General features: G+C 36.4%; 1 protein-coding gene and 1 long non-coding RNA gene across 2 annotated transcripts; one reads left to right on the top strand and one right to left on the bottom strand.

The window, feature by feature from the left end:
* The first annotated feature begins 4,197 nt into the window (after window positions 1–4,197).
* On the top strand, window positions 4,198–6,008 carry LOC144639759 (uncharacterized). The gene is made up of 3 exons (XR_013568210.1): window positions 4,198–4,871; window positions 5,173–5,421; window positions 5,841–6,008. It is a non-coding gene; the product is annotated as an uncharacterized LOC144639759 (long non-coding RNA).
* On the bottom strand, window positions 5,961–7,214 carry LOC144639758 (uncharacterized). Its single transcript, XM_078499054.1, has 2 exons — window positions 6,843–7,214; window positions 5,961–6,422 (listed from the first exon to the last, which is right to left on the bottom strand). Exons 1-2 carry the CDS (start codon window positions 6,960–6,962, stop codon window positions 6,141–6,143), a joined length of 402 nt encoding a protein of 133 aa, XP_078355180.1. The 5' UTR covers window positions 6,963–7,214; the 3' UTR covers window positions 5,961–6,140.
* Between the last annotated feature and the right edge of the window lie 7,394 nt (window positions 7,215–14,608).

The raw sequence follows: 14,608 nt of genomic DNA on the forward strand, positions 1-14,608 counted from the left end.
CCAAGATCTTGCCTCGTCTATGGCAAAGGTCTGGTCTGGAATAACTGACTGTCACAAATTGTATTTTCCGTCGGTTTTTTTTCATCGGTTTTTCGGCGGAATATTTTGTACTTAATTTTGTTTTGTTTTGTTTAACACCGAAGTTAAAAGACATTTGTAGGGCTCAAAGCCGACTATTTACTCGACGAAAATAAATTCATTTTGCATTCTCTCGGACCCGCTTGCAAAATTAAGGCAAAATCTTCTTTTAGTGTCAAAGATAAGGTTTTTACGGGTTAAGGTGCCTACCAATAGTTTCAGAATAGTTTAGACCAAAAGTCCGCGACATCACCGTGACGTAGCTTCCTAAATTATCGAGTTAAATCTTAGAACAAATCAGAAAAAATAATTCTTTGTATAATAGTAAATTTACCTTTTAATCGTCTGTTGATGTCAAAGGAGTGGTGTGTACTGTCGTAAATTATAATAATGTCGTGAATTGTAATAACAGTTGTCGTGAATTGTAATACCTGTCGTGAATTGTAATAACAGTTGTCGTGAATTATAATAATGCACCTATCGCAAATTGTAATAACACATTGCCGTAATTTGTAATACTCCGAGCGGTCGTAAATTGTAATAGCACATTGTCGTGTTTTGTAATAAGCGGTATTATCACACTCTATACTTAACTTCAGATCTAGAGCAGTTTCCAATGGCAGCTTGACAGGCCATTTTTGATCGTTTGGTAATGCTTTATGGTGAATTTGTTGGAACGAGAAAAACTGCATTGAAAACGTAAAATTTCGCGCTCGTAACTAGTGCCAGTCCAAGAAGGATCCCCCTAAACTCTGCCCACGTGCATCGAAGGGAATAAGTGAGAGGCTCCGGCAATGTTTTTTTTTTTTAAATGTGCATTATTTTGATAAAAGAAAGAAAATACAAAACAAAATTCAAGTTCACAGCTATTTTTTTTTTCTTAATAAAAGGGTAGAAATGGTACTTTATTACTTAATTGCATTGCCCAGCCCCTCACTCTCAGGTGTGTTGGCACGGAGTGTGAAAGCTTAACTTCGCTGTTTCTTAGTTTTTACCTTTTTAACATTTATTTTTAGTTATCTGGCTTCAACCTTTCTCCGCCGATGATATTATTAAAAGGGATATTTACCGGACAATTCTTTCAGCCAAAATAAAATAAAATGCCATCCAAACAGAATTATTTAATTGAACATCACTGTGAAAATAGGAGAAGTTCGGAATTACAATGGGTGGTCTGATACCACAACATCATTGCCGTGGAGCCTGAAAACAAAATCAATATGACGGCAATAAATATTAAGGAAGACAAGGTCGATGTGGTTGTAAAAATTCAAACGAAAACACGGAGAAAAGAAAGAATAACCGCCATTACTACTATTGAGTGTTAAGAAATGCCGTTAATCTGTTGTGTTTGATTACGTCATTATCTTCCTCATAGTTCGTTTTACTTTCATAACGTGAAAATTTAAGTCAGTCAGACGGCACCGAAGGGAGATAAAAGGTGGAGTGGCTCAACACTTAAAAGACAAGCTAAATATCATGAAAATATGTTTAGATCGTTTTTCCCTCACAAAAATGAAGACCAGTGACTTGTTGAAAACCGACTACAGGAATAACAAATGTACCTTCACGTTTCCTTACAACGTGCTTTGCTGCAAATTTGTCGCAGTTCTGGTGAGTAGTTAGCTAATAATGTTGAATAGCTCTCATGACGATACAAAGCAGGAAAATAAATTTACACCACGAAATCTTTAACTGTTTTTCCCCAGTTATAGAAAACAAAAACCAGATTTCTGTATGATTGCCAATAGGCGATTTTACAGTTGTCTGCTCAGTGACCTGGCCTCTGAATGGAAGTGAGGCTGAAGGTGACCTTGTTTTGATACAGACCTCTCTGTTTTTGTTGTGTTAATCGATCACGTTATTTTGATGGTAACTAGTTTGCATTTACATAATAAAGCAAAGAGGTTTGTATCAATGCAAGGTCACCTCCAGCCTCACTACCATTCAAAGGCCAGGTCACTTGGCAGGCAACTGTAAAATGGACTATTCTCATTTTAAAGGATTATTACAAAACACGACAATGTGTTATTACAATTTACGACAGCTCGAAGTATAACAAAATACGGCAATGTATTATTACAATTTGCGATAGGTGCGTTATTACAAATCACGACAATTGTTATTACAATTTACGACAGCTATTACTATTCACGACAACTGTTATTACAATTTACGACATGTATTACAATTCACGACAGGTATTACAATTCACGACAGGTATTACAATTTACGACAGGTATTACAATTCACGACAGTACAGTGGTGAGTTTGCGACCTTTGAAGCACCAAGGTACATTGGGTACCGTGTGATCAAAACAACACCCTTTGACCTTCTCGCACTCATCCACATGTTCCGAAGTAGCCACACTCGTCTACTATGTCATTTTAGAAGAAATTAGATACTACACCGTTCAGATGAAAGGGAAGGTAACATGGAATTTCCATGGCAGACATTTTTTGGACACACAAAAATATACTTACATACCTGGCTTTCCAAAGAAACAGTATGATACATTTGGTACCGTGTGATCAAAACAGCAACCTCTATCCTTCTCGCAGTCTTCCCGCTTTATTCCAAAGTACCCACAGTCTATTCGCATTTGGGTGTCAATTCCGTAGCATTTTGCTATCTGTTAAAAGAAATCATTTAAAAAAGGGATGTCGAGAAAGAGCGTGTAATATGTGCAACTTGTTGTGGTAACAAACCAAAGGGCATTTTAAATAAACTGTAGTAGACATAGAAAATATTGTAGTCGAAGCTGTCTTAAGGGAAACTCTTGTGTGCGGACGGCTCTGCTTAAGCGCCTTGAAGAAACCCCGTTTGAGCTCTCACAAAAACTTGGTATTAAAACATAAATGTTACAATACAGAGTTTTCACAAGTTGGATCGAAACACAACTGGGGTCCTAATCTCTAGGACCCTTGGGAACAAACACAACCACATGCCCTGGTTCCCAAGAAACTGGGGTCCTAATCTCTAGGACCCTTGGGAACAATCACAACAACCAACAACAGCAACACTGGGGGGCCCCACTATAAGGGGAAAGCTGACCCTGTGAGGCTATGGGGCAAAAGGGCGAATGGTACAGAGCACTTCATCTCCTCCCGTGGTTTATTAACTATAAGAAAAGACAATTCTTAGTTAAGATGGTCTAAAGCTATTGAAGAAGTTCAGAAGAGACAGTAATCGAATAACAGAATGGTCGAGTTGATATATGCCAGCTCGACACTAAAGCTAACGGTGACATGCATATCAATATCTCAAAAGCAGACACATTGCTCAAGTCCAAAAGCTCTAAGCCTGAGCTAGCATACAAAATGGTAACAATATAAAAAACAATGTTTCTGTAAGCAGGCATGCTGCTTAAGTCCATCAGCTCTAAACGTAAGTAAGCATACAAAATGGAAATAATAATTATTAGAATAATGTCTATAAATGCGGGCTTGCTTCTTTAGCCTATAGCTATGGCTAACATTTAAAAATAATAATAGTAATATAATAAACACCCTTAACATAGCCGGATATCTGCGTAGAACTAAAACATTGCCTATATTTCTACAAATACTAAGCTAAAAGAGAACCAAAGAGGGTTGGGTGGGTGGGAATTATTATGAAAACTCTTTTAGGGAGCTCAGAGAATTTGAAGTAAAACTACTCAAGTCTAGATAAAACCGCATGGCCTTGATTGACATAATATAAAAGGGGCGATGTGATTGGCCAGCCCGAATAGCGCATCACACTCTTGAAGAGAGTTTGACCTTTGAATGTAACGCAAGAGTGATAGTCTTGCAGCATATTGCGTGACAGATCTGCGTATTTGAAAAGAGTGATCTTATGACTTATCTGAACTCCTTTCATGGTTGTCACATTAACTTTAATTTATATTACATGTAAATTGGCATTTATATTACATATAAAGTGCTATAATGAGGGGTGTGAAGACAAAAATGTGGCAAAAATCTATAAAAATAGAACATGATTACTTTACTTTGCACAAACGTTTTTGTAACCAGAAGAAAAAATATACTTTCTTTCATTTGATTAAATTCCAGAAATGGACTGATTCGAATAGTGCGTTTTGAAAATATTTTTGTCGCCTCACCAAAATGAAGTTGTTTTTGAATTATTTTGCGAAAGACTAATTCCATCGCTGTGGGCGCCATTTTTTGATATTAAAACCCAGTAGTGCAAGAACTAGCTAAGTTTTAATATTTCGGTTTTTATGCTTATGTAAGTAATGGATGCAGATAACCCCCCAATGAACAAATGAAAGACAGGCCCACAGCAATCATGTACTAAATACACGAAAGCCCGCATAGCCAAAACAAACAGATGAACACGGAGAGACAAGTATGCATCCTAACGGTTGCATGACTTAGATTTTACTTGTTTATTATTTGAATATTTGAATAATTTTTGAACAATTTTGAAGATTCTTTTTTAAAAAACCTTGTTTAGGGTAGGTTACATTTTAAATTTTATTTCTTCTTTAAATACTTCCTTATTTTATTTTCTTCTCTTTTTAATAAATACGTTTTGATGAAAATAGTTTGAATGTTTTATAAGTAACTGGGTGTTGAGAAACAGATTAAGCATTTTCCCACTAGGGTGTTTATGAGTAGAGGACTAGTTTTATCTCGGTTGACGTCTTTTAACAGTAGTGTAAAAATAGCTAAAATTAACATTTCGTTTTTTTGTTTATTTATATATCGAGTAATGGACATAGACAATCTCCATAAGCAAAAATGAAGGACAGGCCCCCAAGTAACCATGCACTTACTATACAAAGGTACGATTTTCGGAATTCAAAAAAACGAACACAGAGAGAGAAGTCTGTGTCCTAAAAGCTGTACGGCTATAGGTTTTATTTGATTATTTTAAAATTAATTAATGAGATTCTATGTTGGATATTTATAAATTGGTAGGATTTGAAAAAAGGTTTTATGATTATAGGTTTTATTTGATTATTTTAAAATTTGAGATTCTTTGCTGGATATTTGTAAATTGGTAGAATTACTTGATTATTAAAAAAAAATTTGGATACGTGTAAATTGGTATGATTACAAAAAGAGTTTTATGTTTCTATTTAGTGCCTGGGTGCTGACCATTGTAAACAGTTTGCTCAGCCACGCAGGACCAGCTGTGGTACTACAACCAATGCCTGGGTGCTGACTTGAAATGCGCAACGGAATGTAGACAAAAACTATAATCACAGTCAGAATGATCATCAGTTCCAGCAAATATTCACATCAACGAAAATGTGCAGACATCCGAGAGACAAACCGCAAATTCAAACGCTCAGGCTGCCCTAACATATCCTGGAGACTAGTAGACTAAAGGTTTGATTGAATTCGTATTCTTCTTTATAGGTGGAGGAGGGAGGGGGGGGGGGGGTTTCTGTTAAAATTTTTCTTCCTAAAATAATTCTTTTTTATGAAATTTTTCTTGTCTAAAAAAACAATGGTTAGACCATTAAGACTGGTATATACCGCTTGTGTAACCTTACTGTATGATTTGTAGGGTGCTCCTCATAAGATAATTAGTTATGATGTACATATGGTGGGTTTGTAAAACCGCATATATGTATACTACGGGTATATTATTTGTGTAGATGCGGAGGTGGGTCTATTATTGGCAAAGGTTTAGTGTGTTTACTGAATGATATGTCTTGTATGAATGAATTTGTATTACTTTTTGTATTGCAGAGTAAACCCAAATAAAGATGGTATAATCCTTTATTTTTGTTTTTGTTTTTTAGTCTGCGGCAGAGAGGAGTTCATGGAGAGTAACAGGCCTCTGTAGAAAGAGTAATAAAAACAGAGAACTATCACAGTGTTCCATTACTTTATAATGGAGATTGCTTATTGCAAAAGGAAATAAACAGAAATTATATTTGTTGCTTAAAAATAAAAGATATTTTCTCTTGCTTCTTTGAAATTTTGATTTTAATTTTGTTTTGTTTTTAAAAAATACAGATTTCTGAAAATTCTGTTTACACTTTATACTTATTTACTTCTTTTCAACATCACTTTTGTTATAGAAATAAATCTTTTTGCCATTAGATTAAGCTTTGGAATACTCCCTGCATATTTTTCGTAAGGGATCTCAATTCCGCAGCCATTCTAGTGAGTTGCGCAGCCATTTGTTTTGCTCTGATTTGTTTCCTTAATAATAGCGATATTTTTTGTTCTCTTTCTTTCTTTTCTTTGTTCAATTTTTTGTTCTTTTCTTTGATTTCCTTATTTATCTTTTTAAATTTCTTAATTAATTTGATCCTTTTTTTCTTTTCTTCCTTGTTTTTCTGTTCTTTCTTTCCTTTCTTTTTGTTACGTCTGGTTTTCTGCAATAAATTATTAGTTTAATCATAGTTGGTATTTACTTCTATAACACCAATTACCGCTGGTGTTTGCGGAATATTTAAATACCCAATTATAGTGAGCTCACTATTAGCATTTCCCAAACCATTGCAAAAGAACAAAAATAGCCCTCTTCTCATCAGGAACCCAGAAGGACTACCTGGTAAATAGGTATGAAAGGGAGGGAAAGCCAAATGAAATTTACACTTTCCGAGTGCTTGTTTGATTAAATTTAGTCACGAAGGAGGGGGAATGGGCACGAGTTTATTTGTAATAAACCAAGGAGATAACCTATTGACCCGCACGTTTCAAACCATTTGGTACCATTTGGCTGGGATCTACGTGCAGTTTGTCTTTAGAAATGGCTTGGAAAACTATCGTTAAACTAAGGTTCGGCGAGTTACCTTGATTTTCTTCGTTTTACCACTCTGGCAGTTTGCTGCTTGCTCGACTTTAGCCGCCGCCTCTATCAATGTTAAGTCATCTATATCTGCGGTTGCCATTTCTTGGTTTGGAAGAGTCATGTTTGAGACAAACCGGTGAGTTAGACTTTTTGGTATCGCTTAATGTTTAACGAAAAAATTCCATCTTAAAGACGAAAGAAAAAAGATTCTTACCAATTTTTTGCTGTCTTTCGTTCATGAAATTGCCCAAAGACGAGTTGCGTGGCGTGTAGACTACGACATAGTAAAATTTGAAATTTTAAACGAGAAGGCCAATTGCGAGAGCCATTATAGCTCGCGCTTGGAACAGAAATTAAAAGATTTGAAATTCGATTGAGCAGTACGAATTTTTATATTAATTTCATTTGTGTTCCCTGTTAACTTGGGGGCTTGTGTTTAGTTAAGTTTGAAATTAACTACTGCAAGCCGATAGCATTTAGCTCAGTTTAAAATATCATTGTGTAGTTTTCCCTAAGATGATTTAGTTTTCCTTCGAGTCGAAGGTTTTTAGCATAAACTCTTTAACCGTTGGATTGTATTCCAATATCAAATTTCGAAAGACATATGGCGACATTTATTTCGCTCTGTAACCGACAACTGAAATTTGAAATGAGCAATTTGTTTCTGTTATGCACTAATTTGCAAGAAACAGAGTTTTGCTTTCGATATGGCTCCAGATCTTTCGCCATTTGAAATGCTTCATAATTGGAGAAAAAGTGTAACAAGAACACGAGGAGTAACCGGAGAAATTCGCAGAGAGATTTATTCCATTAGCGATTTGTATGAGAAGAAAACTCAGTATTCCTTGGAGCTTTACAAGTTGAATTACATTAACGATGAAGAGTTTGTCTTTGAGGCCGGTGAGGTGAGAAGTAATCATTCTGTGAGGAATGCTGAAATAGCCAGAGAACGGTGTGAAAATGAAATGAAAATAAAGACTATGCAAGATCAGATTGATAAAATTGTGGATAACCGTCTGACGTTTCTAACTTCTGAAGTAAATCTTTTGAGGAGAAAATTGAGGAACAAAAACTTTTTTAGCAGTCGTAAAAGCTCTGGAACTATAAAAGCCCTTGATGGAGAGGTTTATGAAATCAGGAACATTTCCAAGAATTACGAAAGACTAGTTCGAAAGAGACATGAATTGTATAAGTTACAAGTTGTTGGCGGTGTAAAAACATTCCGACGAGAGTTGGAGGAGGCTGATTTAAAGGCTGAATTAGAGAAGAAAAGGTCTAATTTACATAATTTTACCAGTCTTAAATTAGATGATGTTTATGATTGCATACTAGAAAAAAATGGTTGTTATGTTACGGGGGGGATAGGAAATAAGTCTTCTGTTCAGTATGCTAATAGTTTTGAACAGCATGCGGAGGCTGCCTTATTAAAATATGTTTTATTTAACTCCGGGCAGGGATCAAAGCCCCGCCACTATTCTTATAATTTAAAAAATAAGATGCGCAAACCAAAGGGTTATCCTAGTTCCACGAGATTTCAAATAAGGTATAATTTGTTGCATCCTGGTTTGGGGAGGAAAGAGCGGGATTTTGTTTATTCATCATTGCAGATTATTGACAGGATTTTTATTAAGTATAGGAAAGGTGGGAATAATTTTAATGGGGGGAGGCCAACTAGAGAGAGGTTTATTGTAGATCAATTGGAAAGATTTTTGAACAAGTGCCCTGTGGTTTTAAGAGAGAGTGATAAAAAAATGGGATGGTCGCTTAATACAGAGGAGTGGTATCGTGATGAGTACAAGCGACAGTTAGATACCCCATCATACAAATGGGTTGGTGGATTAGATATGGTTGATGGTATAAAACTGAATTGCCGAGAAGAACTTAAAACTTTGGTTCAGAAACATAGGGATATTCTTAGTGTTCCTGAGCTACGTTGGTTTAATTTAGAGGGGGGAGAGGAGTACACTTTGCCTAGTTTGAATTTATTACCTAAAGTACACAAATTATCTGAGGAGGCTTCTACCAAAAATGAAAAACTATTAAGGGGAAGGCCTATAATAACTGGACACAGCTGGTGAATCGTAGAGGCGTCAAAATTTATTCAGAAAGAGTTGAGGGGGGTTATTTGTAAATTCAAGGGTTTTTTAAGGGATTTGAATATGAGAGTCACTTTGCTTGGAAGTAGTAATGAATTGGTGGACATTTTACGAGATAAGAAGTTTCAGTTTTGGGGGGCTAATACTTTTGCTACTTTTGATTTTAAGGATTTGTATACTAATATTTTATTTGAGGATGCCCAAAAAACTCTGCGGGATTTGGTTGGTATTTTAAAATTGGATAGTCATAGGATTTCATTTGCTCTAGAACTTTATAGATTTTGTAATAGGTGGAATTATTTTAATGTAGGGCTAGATGTGTTTAAACAGGTAGAGGGATTAAGTATGGGTTGCTATTTCAGCAAGGAAATAAGTGATTTGGTTCTTATGTACTCTGAATATCAGTATAATCTTGTTTCTGTTGGGAGGGGGGTTCGATTATTGAAGAGGTATGCGGATGATGGTATAATGATATTTGGTTCTAACGACTCAGATTTTATAGTAAAGGAAATGGGTAGATTGATGCTATTTTATCCTAGTAATTTAGTCATAAATGTAAAGTTAAATAGGACAAATTGCCAGTACTTGGATTTAAATTTATCTTTTGATGATGTAACTGCTACAGAAGAAAGGGTGCATTATAGCACCTTTTTCAAAAAATTACATAAGTTTTCATATTTAGATCCTAACTCTAATCATCCTAGGCATGTATTTAAAGGTCTAATTAAGACCGAATGTATCAGGTATATAAGGAATTCATGCAGTAATGATGATTATCAACACTCTTTGAGGTTGTTTAAATTAAGGTTGCTGCGCTTGGGATATAAGCTTAGCTTTATAAAAAAGAATTCATTGAGCTATTTAGAATATGAGGGAGGTTTGAAAAGTAAAGAAAAATCTATTGTTAAAGATGTAGTATATACTATGGAATATGATAGGCAAACAAATATAACAGGAAGTATACAAGGGTTGTTTACGCATGCTCTCGCTGGTTTGGGATTACATAGGGGTGTTTTCATAGCTAAAAAGGTAATGCCTAAATTACGAAATGTGTTAAGTACTCGAAAGATTTTACATGAGAAAATGCAGAAATTTAGATTTCCTTAGAGTTGGGTAATTAAAATTTAATTATCTAGAGTTCAGTTATTGAATAAAGGAATTATTTTAAAGTTTGTTTTTAAAAGAGAAAGAGAGATTAATTGGTTTGAATAAAATTCTTAGTTATCTTTTCAAATTGGTTGCTTGTAGAGTTAATTAGATTTAATCTAATTTAAATGGCTATAAAAACTTTGTATTATTCTGCCCAATCGACGACCAGCTTGACTGCGGTCCTTTTGTTGTGTTCTCATGCAAACGAAGTATGTACACAAAGCCAGTTCGCTCGCTATATCTGTCTTGCTTGTTAGCGGAGAATTTGCTCGGGAAGGAAAAGTTTCGGCTTGTGCCTCCCCTGGTCGAAAACGTCGAAAATTTGACGGCCGTGCCCGCGGAGAAACGGCGGATTCTTCAGATTGTAGTCGATCGCAGGAATCGTAACACTTGAATGCTGCTTGCGAGCTATTAAAGTTTGTGTGCGATATGCAGCTTGTTGTACTGCTATAAAAATGGATGTTTTTCAGATCTTTTACGGAAAGATTGATGACAGTTTGAGGCGAAACTTTTCCAAACAAGAGTACATTTTTTTACGAACAAACCAGGCAGATGTGTCAAGCGGCCGATCGCGACTAGCTACGCGTGCAAAGCGTGCAGCAGCGATTCTAGCACTGGCTTTTGTGTACAAAAGGACCGCAGTCAAGCTGGTCGTCGATTGGGCAGAATAATACAAAGGGAAAACAAAAGATTTTTCTGCCCAATCACGAGGCAGTATTCAGAGAGCTTTTTGAACTGGTCTGGTAAGAATCTTTCCCCAGGGGCACTTTCAGTCAATAGAACTTTTATATGCTGATTTATGTAACTGGCAGTTTCGCGCTATTTTTTACCCGCTTTTTCGCGTTTCTCTTGCCCCACAAACTGCCCCTGGGTCTCCGAGGATGGCATGCTCGGTTTTCAGTGGTGTAACTTTGTGAAAAGTTCTCGTTGCTCGCAAAGCTAACTTTTGTCAGTGCTCGTGCTCGCAAAGAAAAACGCTTTGCTCGCATGCTCGCAAATGCTCGCAAAGACCATTTGATACCCCTACAATTTACTTCTTCTTGTGACAGTTAATTTTTTAAGGATGCAAACAGCTTTGTCGCTTTCTTAACACTTTTTTATATCACAGAAGTATATATGACTGTTAGTTTTAACTTTAAAACACATCCTTAGTTACCTTAGATACAGCGGCTCGTACTGCGATATCGAGCACTCCAACCGAAACCGGCATCCTTTTAACGCTTCGAACCGTAATCAACAGGTTTGGATATCGAGTCTTGATTTCAGTGATGAGCTCTTCATAAGTATGTTTCTGTTCGATAAGGAACTGGCAGACAAAGTCTTTATTAAAACTTAATATCTTCCAACTCCTCCATTTTTGTTTGTCAATATTCCCGCCAAAGAAAGATTGTCAGTTTCAATGCTTTTGGCCGAAAAGAAAAAACAAAAACGAATTTGAAATTCTTTTTTCAAATTCCACACGAAAACGAAAAACGAAAACAAAAATGGAAATTGAAGATAATAAGAAATAACTCTAATTATGGCTCGTATAAAAACATCAAGCAAAGCATTTTCTATAAGCAAACAAAACAGTCATACCTTATATAGGTGAATATCGGAATTTTGCGTTTCGCAAAGAAGAAAAACTTCATTCCTTCTTACCTACGCCCAAAGCTAGGAGAAGAATTGCTGTGTTCTGCATTTTGTCGCGTGTCACTTATTCTTGCCAGTCCAGAAGCAAACGTCGACTACGTAGAGAGCCTTTGTGCTAATGGCACCTGATAACTCAGTGATATCCTTGGAAACTAGTCTCGTCTCCAGGCCTATTCGCGCTGTGCGAGTGAGCGGAGGAGGCTTGGATCCAAGCGCGATTGCGCGAGGCCTGGCATAAAATGGCAAAAAAAGTCCCAGATCAGCGAGAAAAAGTCCCAGATATTGCTCGACGAAAATATGTTTTTTTTTTTTCTGGATGACTACATCGTTAACATGATTCAAAACTGTTTAGCGCTACTGCAGCCAATTCGAACTCAAATCGTGTGCTGATAATGTTGAAAATTCAACATTTCGGGATTGCTGTCCCTTCACAGCAGAAAACTGATTATTCCAAACTGATAAAGAGAAACCAGCCACAAACGTTTGGTTTTTAGCATTATCAGCGTCTTCAAAACACTCAATGAGGAACTGAATTGATAATATTTATGTTGCGCCACTGCATTATGGCCACAGCGCCTTAGGGCGTGATAAGGCTTAAGGCTCTGGCAAACAAAGGTATATATCACAGAGTCATGTAGCGGTAAAAATATCGGGGTGGCGTTGAAGCGATACGAGTCCTCGTGAGTGCTGATAATTTTTTTTATGGAATCTGTCCCTGCAATATGGAGTCGCGTGTCCCTGCGACATTTTCTTGTTTGCGAATACAGTAGAAACGCGGTAACTCGAACTCGGATAACTCGAACAAACCCGCTAATTCGAACTAACTTTCATTTCCCTTGGATTTGACCCCACTTTTCAGTCATTTTTACTCGGTTAGCTCGAACTCGGATAATTCGAAAACCCTGCTAACACGAACTAAATTTTGTTTCCCTTGATCAAAGTTGGGGTCAAATTTAACCCGATAGCTCGAATTCCGTTTTTTTTAAACTCGTCATGGTTTCCCATTGATTAGAGCTACGAACAGATCACGTATTTGGCAGCCACTTTTCACTCTTCTCAAAAGAATGTATGATCGCGTTAGATTTTCTTGCGAGATAAGTCCAATTTGCACTGTGCTGTATAAAAATCAGTAAACTATCAATTTTTTTAACTTGGCAAATTAAATATTCTTTCTACCCAGCAACTCGAACTGTTTTTCGTTTCCCTTCAGAGCTCGAATTACAAGGGGTTCTACTGTACGTTTTGATTCTATGCCTGCTATATGTCGCTAGGACATGTCCCTGCAATGTCTCTTTATACGCCGGCATTTCTTTTGATTTCTCCCTACGATATCCAAATCCCTTCTCATTATCTTTCTGGCCAGTCTGAGAAGTAGACTAACCGTTTTCTTGGAAAGTAAAAAAAAAATGTAAAAAACGAAAACAGCGATCAGCTCAACAAGAAACAGACAACAGACAGAATTATTCTGAGCCTCAATATTTATTACATCACAATTTTATTTGTAACTACTTCATCATTAATTAATTCTAAGTGATGTCGTTTTTCAATCGTTCCCTTTCAGATAGTTAAAGAGGAAAAGTTCCTGGCTCATCCTTGTTTGTTTCATCACACGGCTGTAAGATAGAAAAAGGTACAGCGCTTCATGAATTTACTTCAATTTTATTGTGATTTCAAAAAGTAACACGATGTTTCGATGACTCCAGGTCATCATTATCGACTTAAATTACATATGACAAAATAGATGATAAATATAGAGAGAGAATCGTGTGAAAATATTTAAGATGTTCAGATCTATAATAATATTCAATTTTTATCTATAGAGTTTAGCACGGAGGTGTATTGTACGTTAAAAAATTAGGTTGGTAGCATCTAGCATGATGAAAACTGCTTCCACGCAATACTCTAGTGAATATTTCTTCCGTTTTACAGTTTTATGCTTGCTGGACGTTTCGCCACTGGACTAAGCTTGGTAGTTTCTCGCAATTAAGAGAATGTAATATGTCACAAAAGGGCAGCAGTGGCGTGGGAACCCGAGAGGAAAAGGAAAAGGATGGTGGGAAAAAGGGAAAGTTTTGTAGCATTGCAAAATATTTATAAAACTTGCAGTAAAGAACTCGAAGTTGTTTTTATTTTTTGCTAGTAGCTTTTCTCTGTTTTTGTTGCCATAGTTTTAATATGGTATTCTGTAGTGAGTAGGTAATATGCAGGTAGTACCTTATTCTTACTACAGTTGAATCTCGATAACTCGAACCCTCAATACAGTTGACTCCCGATAACTCGAATCTTCAAGGGAAAAAGAAAAAGGTTCGAGTTATCGGGGGTTCGAGTTATGGAGGGTAAAATTAGTAAGAAAATGACCTGAAGGGAAATTTAAAAGGTTCGAGTTAGCGGGAGGTTCGAATTATTGAGGGTTCGAGTTATCGAGATTCAACTGTAATTCGAACCTCCCGCTAACTCAAACCTTTTAAATTTCCCTTCTGGTCATTTTCTTACTAATTTTACCCTCCATAACTCGAACCCCCGATAACTCGAACCTCTTTCGATTTCCCTCCAGGTCATTTTCTAACTAATTTTACCTTCGATAACTCGAACCTTTTTCTTTTTCCCTTGAAGATTCGAGTTATCGGAAGTCAACTGTAGTTACTAATTTTCGCGCGTACTTTATTTCACGATTTTTGCGCTTTGGAAAAAAATTATACTCGCGAAGAAAAAAAGTGCGCGACAATGAAACACGCGAAATTTATACCACATTATAGAAGAAATGAATGCACGAATTTTAAATGTGTCGAGTAACTGGCTTTACATATAGTGTTCCTTCACTAGAGTCGTAGAAGACATCCAAAATAAATCGACAGAATAGGCCAGTATGCAGTAATGGTAGGTTATAGAA

Source organism: Oculina patagonica, unplaced genomic scaffold (genome assembly GCF_052425735.1).
Source record: "Oculina patagonica isolate OP01 unplaced genomic scaffold, crgOcupat unplaced128, whole genome shotgun sequence".
Lineage (NCBI taxonomy): Eukaryota > Metazoa > Cnidaria > Anthozoa > Scleractinia > Oculinidae > Oculina > Oculina patagonica.

Excerpts from the sequence above, each read along its gene's own strand:
- LOC144639758 (XM_078499054.1), bottom strand. The coding sequence starts at position 6,962 with ATGACTCTTCCAAACCAAGAAATGGCAACCGCAGATATAGATGACTTA. Across the intron at positions 6,423-6,842 it reads GTAAAACGAAGAAAATCAAG|AAAACCAGACGTAACAAAAA; the intron begins GTAACTCGCCGA and ends AATTTATTGCAG.